This window comes from Protomyctophum parallelum (assembly GCF_964188405.1).
Source record: "Protomyctophum parallelum genome assembly, chromosome: 19".
Taxonomy (NCBI): domain Eukaryota; kingdom Metazoa; phylum Chordata; class Actinopteri; order Myctophiformes; family Myctophidae; genus Protomyctophum; species Protomyctophum parallelum.
Genome location: NC_139717.1, coordinates 2009676 through 2020391, shown reverse-complemented (window position 1 = coordinate 2020391; position 10716 = coordinate 2009676). Strand labels below are relative to the sequence as shown.

General features: G+C 41.0%; 1 protein-coding gene across 2 annotated transcripts in view; it reads left to right on the top strand.

The window, feature by feature from the left end:
• The first annotated feature begins 2605 nt into the window (after positions 1–2605).
• The window catches only part of tmem63a (transmembrane protein 63A), a 66792-nt gene continuing 58681 nt past the window's right edge, over positions 2606–10716 (top strand). For both annotated transcript variants that reach the window (XM_083789970.1, XM_083789969.1), the window contains exons 1-3: positions 2606–2764; positions 6147–6226; positions 6871–6949. In XM_083789970.1, the coding sequence (XP_083646096.1) occupies positions 2612–2764; positions 6147–6226; positions 6871–6949 (312 nt within the window). In that variant the 5' untranslated portion in view covers positions 2606–2611. The remainder of the gene's footprint in view (positions 2765–6146; positions 6227–6870; positions 6950–10716) is intronic.

Genomic DNA, 10716 nt, shown 5'->3' with positions numbered 1-10716 from the left:
TAAGCATTTATTTCATATTTACATGTCTTCTGTGATCTCTAACAATACACCTAGTTACATGTTTAAGCATTTATTTCATATTTACATGTCTTCTGTGGTCTCTAACATTACACCTAGCTACATGTTTAAGCATTTATTTCATATTTACATGTCTTCTGTGGTCTCTAACATTACACCTAGCTACATGTTTAAGCATTTATTTCATATATACATGTCTTCTGTGTACTCTAACATTACACCTAGCTACATGTTTAAGCATTTATTTCATATATACATGTCTTCTGTGGTCTCTAACATTACACCTAGCTACATGTTTAAGCATTTATTTCATATTTACATGTCTTCTGTGGTCTCTAACATTACACCTAGTTACATGTTTAAGCATTTATTTCATATTTACATGTCTTCTGTGGTCTCTAACATTACACCTAGCTACATGTTTAAGCATTTATTTCATATTTACATGTCTTCTGTGGTCTCTAACATTACACCTAGCTACATGTTTAAGCATTTATTTCATATTTACATGTCTTCTGTGGTCTCTAACATTACACCTATAGCTACATGTTTAAGCATTTATTTCATATATACATGTCTTCTGTGGTCTCTAACATTACACCTAGCTACATGTTTAAGCATTTATTTCATATTTACATGTCTTCTGTGGTCTCTAACATTACACCTAGCTACATGTTTAAGCATTTATTTCATATTTACATGTCTTCTGTGGTCTCTAACATTACACCTAGTTACATGTTTAAGCATTTATTTCATATTTACATGTCTTCTGTGGTCTCTTTATCTGAATCCCCCCCACACCCCCCCCCCATTTTCCCTCACTGTATATTGTATCTTTTCCCTTTTTTGCTTCCCATATGATGAATTCCTGTTCTGTACTTTAGCTACATAGAAATGTCTATTTGTATGTCTCTAAATGTCTGTATGTCTTTAAATGTTTTGATGAATTGAACAATGTGGACCCTGTTGTAAACAAGTGTAATGCTTAATTGGGTCGTCCACTCACAGTTGACAGTCTTTGTATTGAGTTTGTGCTTAAAATGTACTGTAAATTCTACAAACTGTTAATAAATATTTCAATCAATCAATCAATCAATCTAACATTACACCTAGTTACATGTTTAAGCATTTATTCCATATTTACATGTCTTCTGTGGTCTCTAACATTACACCTAGTTACATGTTTAAGCATTTATTTCATATTTACATGTCTTCTGTGTACTCTAACATTACACCTAGTTACATGTTTAAGCATTTATTCCATATTTACATGTCTTCTGTGGTCTCTAACATTACACCTATAGCTACATGTTTAAGCATTTATTTCACATTTCAGCTCTGACATGTATTTGAGACATGCTCTAGTATGTGAAGAAGAGTCTGCCTGCATGTGCTATTAACTCAAATTCATAATTTCAGTTTTTCTCCTCTGGTGAAAAGCTGGAGTCTTGTTGGAGACAACATCATGGTTATAGTAACTATCTTGTCCCAGGAAATTAATCTCAATGCATTTTTCCCATAGGCTTTTCTTAAAGTATTTATTTAAAGGTATATTCAGTGATTTCACTCAAAAAACCTTAGGTTTCGTTTTTGCCTTGGGACCCAAACTTTCGTCCAATCAGGATAGAGAGTCAAAAACGAAACCTAAGGTTTTTTGACCCCCAGGGGTTAACTGGGGACAGGGAGGAACTCCTTATATGGTCAGCACACTCTATAGAGAGGATTATCACAACAAAACAAAAAAATAAGTGATATTTGAATTAAGTGAAATCACTGAATATACCTTTAAAGACGGTTACGCCGCGGACAAAGCCAACTCGGATCGTGACAAATCATGACAATGAACACTATGTTTTGGGCCGATCAAATAATTTATAAGAAGAAAAACAAAACAAATAGTGTTGTCTCCTGCCTTTATTTTCTTCTTTCTAATGATTATTAGAAAATATTGTGTTCATTGTCATGATTTGTCATGATCCGAGTTGGCTTTGTCCGCGGCGTAATTAACCGTCTTTAAATAAATACTTTAAGAAAAGCCTATATGGGAAAAATGCATTGGGATTCATTTCCTGGGCCACTCGTTGTTCTGAAAGGGGGAGGGACTGCGACGCTCTATACAGAGTGCGTTGGAGACACAACATCATGGCTAAACATTACTAACGTGTCTTCTCCTGTTGTCTCTCTCCAGAGTGCAGTGATGGCGACCATGTGGTGGGGGTCCCAGGACCCCAATGGGACCACCCCGGCAGACATTACTAACGTATCTTCTCCTGTTGTCTCTCTCCAGAGTGCAGTGATGGCGACCATGTGGTGGGGGTCCCAGGACCCCAACGGGACACCCCCGGCAGACATTACTAACGTATCTTCTCCTGTTGTCTCTCTCCAGAGTGCAGTGATGTCGACCATGTGGTGGGGGTCCCAGGACCCCAACGGGACCACCCCGGCAGACATTACTAACGTATCTTCTCCTGTTGTCTCTCTCCAGAGTGCAGTGATGGCGACCATGTGGTGGGGGTCCCAGGACCCCAATGGGACCACCCCGGCAGACATCACTAACGTATCTTCTCCTGTTGTCTCTCTCCAGAGTGCAGTGATGTCGACCATGTGGTGGGGGTCCCAGGACCCCAACGGGACCACCCCGGCAGACAACAGCAGCTGCTTCAGCTCGGCTCAGAGCACCGTGCTGAAGGGGGTCAGCTTCGGAGGGGTCCCCATCGTCCTGCTGCTGGACTTCACCGTCTTCCTGGTGCGTTGGGGCGTCGGGGGCAGGGGGGGGTCTTCCAAGGCCAAGGACCCCCTTAGGGCCCATTCATACTCCTATTTTAGAGCGGTATAGAGCACTGAACGTCTGACGTCACTGTCAGTAGAGGGCGCCAGTACACACACAGGTTCATGTATTTTCTTTGTTGCATTATAATCCCCATAGGGGGGATTTTAGATCGCTTCATATAAGAACTATGTTTGAAAAATAAACCGACCAACCCCGGCCTTTCTGTCAGGGGGGGGGGTGGCTGTGTGTCGTTAATGATGTTCATTAATATTTGATACAGCCAGTTTCTGGAGAAAATGGAATTAATGTGGCCACAAAAGCCTTGAAACTACATATGAAGGCAATGTCGCTGCTAATATACGCCACGCCCAGCCGTCAACACATTATAGCGTTCCTGAGATTCCTCGTTGACGTAAGCTCAGCTGGCGGTGACTCAACTCGTACTAACCACGAAACATTAAATATAAAAAAACAAACAAAAAAAACAACGTGCGACGGGCAGATGCAGCCACCCCGCCTATACCCGGAAATGTAGTCTCTGGGTTGTTTGACTCGTTTCTAACGTTTATTTTGTTACTCTTTGGGTATATTTGTACATTTCCACCTTCAGTCGATGCTTCATATCCATATGAGTGAAAAGACCGGGATGATCGGTTTATTTTTCAAACATAGTTCTTATATGAAGAGATCTAAAATCACCCTATGGGGATTATAATGCAAATAAAACATACATGAACCTGGGGACTGACGCCCTCTACTGACTGCTCTATAAAAGTCGGTTCGGCTCTGTAGAGCCTACAATGTGACGTCATTTGGCTCTGTAGAGCCTACAATGTGACGTCATTTGGCTCTGTAGAGCCTACAATGTGACGTCATTTGGCTCTGTAGAGCCTACAATGTGACGTCATTTGGCTCTGTAGAGCCTACAATGTGACGTCATTTGGCTCTGTAGAGCCTACAATGTGACGTCATTTGGCTCTGTAGAGCCTACAATGTGACGTCATTTGGCTCTGTAGAGCCTACAATGTGACGTCATTTGGCTCTGTAGAGCCTACAATGTGACGTCATTTGGCTCTGTAGAGCCTACAATGTGACGTCATTTGGCTCTGTAGAGCCTACAATGTGACGTCATTTGGCTCTGTAGAGCCTACAATGTGACGTCATTTGGCTCTGTAGAGCCTACAATGTGACGTCATTTGGCTCTGTAGAGCCTACAATGTGACGTCATTTGGCTCTGTAGAGCCTACAATGTGACGTCATTTGGCTCTGTAGAGCCTACAATGTGACGTCATTTGGCTCTGTAGAGACTACAATGTGACGTCATTTGGCTCTGTAGAGCCTACAATGTGACGTCATTTGGCTCTGTAGAGCCTACAATGTGACGTCATTTGGCTCTGAGCCTACAATGTGACGTCATTTGGCTCTGTAGAGCCTACAATGTGACGTCATTTGGCTCTGTAGAGACTACAATGTGACGTCATTTGGCTCTGTAGAGCCTACAATGTGACGTCATTTGGCTCTGTAGAGACTACAATGTGACGTCATTTGGCTCTGTAGAGACTACAATGTGACGTCATTTGGCTCTGTAGAGCCTACAATGTGACGTCATTTGGCTCTGTAGAGCCTACAATGTGACGTCATTTGGCTCTGTAGAGCCTACAATGTGACGTCATTTGGCTCTGTAGAGCCTACAATGTGACGTCATTTGGCTCTGTAGAGCCTACAATGTGACGTCATTTGGCTCTGTAGAGCCTACAATGTGACGTCATTTGGCTCTGTAGAGCCTACAATGTGACGTCATTTGGCTCTGAGCCTACAATGTGACGTCATTTGGCTCTGAGCCTACAATGTGACGTCATTTGGCTCTGTAGAGCCTACAATGTGACGTCATTTGGCTCTGTAGAGCCTACAATGTGACGTCATTTGGCTCTGTAGAGCCTACAATGTGACGTCATTTGGCTCTGAGCCTACAATGTGACGTCATTTGGCTCTGAGCCTACAATGTGACGTCATTTGGCTCTGTAGAGCCTACAATGTGACGTCATTTGGCTCTGTAGAGCCTACAATGTGACGTCATTTGGCTCTGAGCCTACAATGTGACGTCATTTGGCTCTGTAGAGCCTACAATGTGACGTCATTTGGCTCTGTAGAGCCTACAATGTGACGTCATTTGGCTCTGAGCCTACAATGTGACGTCATTTGGCTCTGTAGAGCCTACAATGTGACGTCATTTGGCTCTGAGCCTACAATGTGACGTCATTTGGCTCTGTAGAGCCTACAATGTGACGTCATTTGGCTCTGAGCCTACAATGTGACGTCATTTGGCTCTGTAGAGCCTACAGTGTGACGTTTTTCAATACATTTCATAGACGTGTTACTGTGTTACTGTATTACAGTATTATCAGTGTGTGGCCTTGTGGTGGATTCATGTTACTGTATTACAGTATTATCAGTGTGTGGCCTTGTGGTGGATTCATGTTACTTTAAAATGTGTATTTTCAGACATTCAAACCTTCAATACTTTTAGTGATCGGCAAACACATCAGTATCGGTCGATATTGGCCTTAAACCAACCTATCTGTAACCGGTACCGGTAAAATAAAGGTTTTAGCAGATTCTTTTATAATTATGTTATGTATTAATACAATAAAAAAATAGCCTGAAAAAGCCTTTTGTTATGATGAAGTTGTTATAATGAACATTTTTGGAACATTTTTAACCCATTCTGGGCGGGAACCCCTTTTGGCGTTTTAGCATTATGTTATGATTTAGCTATTGAAAAATAGCAGATCTACAAGCTCATATAGCACGCCACCGAGTGGCGCGCTACGAGCTTGTAGGTCTGATATTTTTGAAAAAAATCGAAGAACGACTGACATAGAAACATAGCTTTTTTCAGAAAACCGTCAGTCAGTCAATTCTTCTCCTGGTCATCACCACCATAGAGTTATATATCTATAGAGAAGACACCCGAGTTCTCCTCCCATCCACTTGCATTAAGTTGCTCAAAAGCGCATGAGGCGGATTCACTCCTCCTTCCTGGTAGGAACAGAGTGCATTCTGGGATTGATTGGTTACAAACACATGAACGCGCTGCCGTTGACTATCATTGTGCCGTTTGTGCGCGTTCACGTATGAAACATTCGTTCACGTGTCATGGCCCCAATCACATGAACGTGCGCAATGATAGTCAACGGAGCAGCGCTGGCTCGAGCTGCACTACCAAATCCGGCCACTATGTCCATTTCGCCTCAGGGTTTCCTCTGGGTGCCTTCTCTAGAAATATATACTCTAAGATCACCACCCACCACCCAGTAACGTGAAATGCTATTGGCCGCGTGTGTCGTGCCAATCACAGGTGCTGCTGACCCTCTTCACGGTCATCAGGAAGAAGATGTGGGACTACGGGCGGCTGGCGCTCGTCTCCGACAACGAAGGGTCAGTTATGTTATATGTATCTTTTCCCTTTTTGCTTCCTATATGATGAATTCCTGTTCTGTTCTGTAACTACATAGAAATGTCTATTTGTACGTCTCTAAATGTTTTGATGACTTGATCAATGTGGACCCTGTTGTAAACAAGTGTAATGCTTAATTGTGTAACAAGCTCATAGCGTGCCACCGAGTGGCGCGATATGAGCTTGTAGGTCTGCTATTTTTTGAAAAATCGAAGAGCGACTTGACATAGAAGACATTTTTTTAATCTGATCTCAGGTCAGAATGGAAAACTGTCAGGATGTATAGAAGACATTTTTAGAATCTGATCTCGGGTCAGAATGGAAAACTGTCAGGATGTAGAAGACATTTTTAGAATCTGATCTCGGGTCAGAATGGAAAACTGTCAGGATGTATAGAAGACATTTTTAGAATCTGATCTCAGGTCAGAATGTAGAACTGTCAGGATATAGAAGACATTTTTAGAATCTGATCTCAGGTCGGAATGGAAAACTGTCAGGATGTAGAAGACATTCATAGAATCTGATCTCAGGTCAGAATGGGTTTATCTCAGAGGGACGCTTGGCTTCACGTGGTTCATGGAGGGGTTTTATTCACATGTCGTGCGGTTTTGTTTTTCTGCTCCAGGTTCGACGAGACGTCTCACCGCCGCTACGGACGCATGTCGTCCTACGTGTCCTACTCTGAGGACCAGGAGAACGAGCTGGTAAACAGTGTGCTTTAATAGTTTAGACCAGGAGAACGAGCTGGTAAACAGTGTGCTTTAATAGTTTAGACCAGGAGAACGAGCTGGTAAACAGTGTGCTTTAATAGTTTAGACCAGGAGAACGAGCTGGTAAACAGTGTGCTTTAATAGTTTAGACCAGGAGAACGAGCTGGTAAACAGTGTGCTTTAATAGTTTAGACCAGGAGAACGAGCTGGTAAACAGTGTGCTTTAATAGTTTAGACCAGGAGAACGAGCTGGTAAACAGTGTGCTTTAATAGTTTAGACCAGGAGAACGAGCTGGTAAACAGTGTGCTTTAATAGTTTAGACCAGGAGAACGAGCTGGTAAACAGTGTGCTTTAATAGTTTAGACCAGGAGAACGAGCTGGTAAACAGTGTGCTTTAATAGTTTAGACCAGGAGAACGAGCTGGTAAACAGTGTGCTTTAATAGTTTAGACCAGGAGAACGAGCTGGTAAACAGTGTGCTTTAATAGTTTAGACCAGGAGAACGAGCTGGTAAACAGTGTGCTTTAATAGTTTAGACCAGGAGAACGAGCTGGTAAACAGTGTGCTTTAATAGTTTAGACCAGGAGAACGAGCTGGTAAACAGTGTGCTTTAATAGTTTAGACCAGGAGAACGAGCTGGTAAACAGTGTGCTTTAATAGTTTTCATTTAGTTTTAGTCACCTGGAATGTTTTAGTGTTAAGGCCTATTCATAGTCTGGATTTTCGGTGATGAGGTGACCACCGCTCCGGTGGTGAGCTGATCACCGGAGCTGAAATAACGTTGAGCGGTGCTGAGTAAAAACAGAGAGAAGGGCTGGAGCGGTGGCGGTGGTTTGCTCTTCACCGCGGCTCGTGACGTCATGTTGTAGTTCGGTGGTCACCTCAGTGACGTCATGTTGTAGTTCGGTGGTCACCTCAGTGACGTCATGTTGTAGTTCGGTGGTCACCTCAGTGACGTCATGTTGTAGTTCGGTGGTCACCTCAGTGACGTCATGTTGTAGTTCGGTGGTCACCTCAGTGACGTCATGTTGTAGTTCGGTGGTCACCTCAGTGACGTCATGTTGTAGTTCGGTGGTCACCTAACCACCGTAAATCCAGACTATGTATGAGCCTTGAGTCTAGTGTTTGAAGTGGTCAAGCTAGCGATGCATTACCCTAATGCTCTCGGTTATTTCATAACGGCAAACGTTAAAGCCGTAATCTGCAATGTTTTCCAACATTTTTTGGCTACCAAAACATCCTAACTTTACATACTGTGTTGCATGTCTGAAATAAGTGTCAGAGCTGAAATCGTATGTAATGTCAATATGAAATAAATGCTTAAACTTGTAGCTATAGGTGTAATGTTAGAGACCACAGAAGACATGTAAATATGACATAAATGCTTAAACATGTAGCTAGGTGTAATGTTAGAGACCACAGAAGACATGTACATATGAAATAAATGCTTAAACATGTAGCTAGGTGTAATGTTAGAGTCCACAGAAGACATGTAAATATGAGATAAATGCTTAAACATGTAGCTAGGTGTAATGTTAAGTCCACAGAAGACATGTAAATATGAAATAAATGCTTAAACATGTAGCTATAGTGTAATGTTAGAGACCACAGAAGACATGTAAATATGAAATAAATGCTTAAACATGTAGCTAGGTGTAATGTTAGAGACCACAGAAGACATGTAAATATGAAATAAATGCTTAAACATGTAGCTAGGTGTAATGTTAGAGACCACAGAAGACATGTAAATATGAAATAAATGCTTAAACATGTAGCTAGGTGTAATGTTAGAGACCACTTAAGACATGTAAATATGAAATAAATGCTTAAACATGTAGCTAGGTGTAATGTTGTTAGAGACCACAGAAGACATGTAAATATGAAATAAATGCTTAAACATGTAGCTAGGTGTAATGTTAGAGACCACAGAAGACATGTAAATTTAAAATAAATGCTTAAACATGTAGCTAGGTGTAATGTTAGAGACCACAGAAGACATGTAAATATGAAATAAATGCTTAAACATGTAGCTAGGTGTAATGTTAGAGACCACAGAAGACATGTAAATATGAAATAAATGCTTAAACATGTAGCTAGGTGTAATGTTAGAGACCACAGAAGACATGTACATATTAAATAAATGCTTAAACATGTAGCTAGGTGTAATGTTAGAGACCACAGAAGACATGTACATATTAAATAAATGCTTAAACATGTAGCTATAGTGTAATGTTAGAGACCACAGAAGACATGTAAATATGAAATAAATGCTTAAACATGTAGCTAGGTGTAATGTTAGAGACCACAGAAGATATGTAAATATGAAATAAATGCTTAAACATGTAGCTATAGGTGTAATGTTAGAGACCACAGAAGACATGTAAATATGAAATAAATGCTTAAACATGTAGCTATAGGTGTAATGTTAGAGACCACAGAAGACATGTAAATATGAAATAAATGCTTAAACATGTAGCTATAGGTGTAATGTTAGAGACCACAGAAGACATGCAAATATGAAATAAATGCTTAAACATGTAGCTATAGGTGTAATGTTAGAGACCACAGAAGACATGTAAATATGAAATAAATGATTAAACATGTAGCTATAGGTGTAATGTTAGAGACCACAGAAGACATGTAAATATGAAATAAATGCTTAAACATGTAGCTAGGTGTAATGTTAGAGACCACAGAAGACATGTAAATATGAAATAAATGCTTAAACATGTAGCTATAGGTGTAATGTTAGAGACCACAGAAGTGAACCTTTTCAAGCCTGTTTTCTCAACTCGCTGTTTCTCCGCCAGACATTACTCTATAAGCCATATCTCCAAAACTGGGGGGTCAAACTGAACAACCAATATGTCAATTTGAAGCTATGATTCCCTGCTTTCACATAAAAAAAAATCCAATGGCAGTCCCTCAGTCAAATGTAGTCACATTTGTGAGAGGTTATTCATCTTTAATCCATGCATGTGTCACTGACTGCCTCCTCATTAACCCATTCTGACCGGGCACCCATTTTGGTGTCAGCATCATGTCATGCTTTAGCTATTGAAAAATAGCAGATCTACAAGCTTGTATCGCGCCACCGAGTGGCGCGATACGAGCTTGTAGGTCTGCTATTTTTGAAAAATCCAAGAACGACTGACATTTTTAGAATCTGATCTCAGGTCAGAATGGGTTCATCAGACCAGTGTGTTGTCCAGTGGAAACCTCATATGAATCTGATCTCAGGTCAGAATTGGTTAAACTTGTAAGAACAGCAGAACTGATCACAATCACTCTGATCGTTATGAATAAACTGTGACGGAGAAAACCATAAAACCACTTCCTGATGGCCTTGTGTTTCTGAGACTTGGAGGAACACGGTTTTTAGTCACAAGATGCCGTTTTACATCGTTATAATGTGTCATAGCAATTTATCACTTAAGCCTGATTCATAGTTACTTCTACTGTCGTATTAACAAAATGTCTGCTCTATAAATACGGCCTCCGGAGAACTCTATCAACTCTAAAAATTACCAACTCTATAAATAGCGTATCCGGAGCGCCACCGAGTGGCGCGCTACGAGCTTGTAGATCTGCTATTTTAGAAAGGTCAAAGAACGACTGACATAGAAACATAGCTTTATCAGAAAACTGTCAGGATGTAGAAAACATTTATAGAATCTGATCTCAGGTCAGAATGGGTTAAACGCCAAAGTACCAAAACAATGTAGTTCTCCGGTATCCATAAATACAGTTTAGAAAACCCC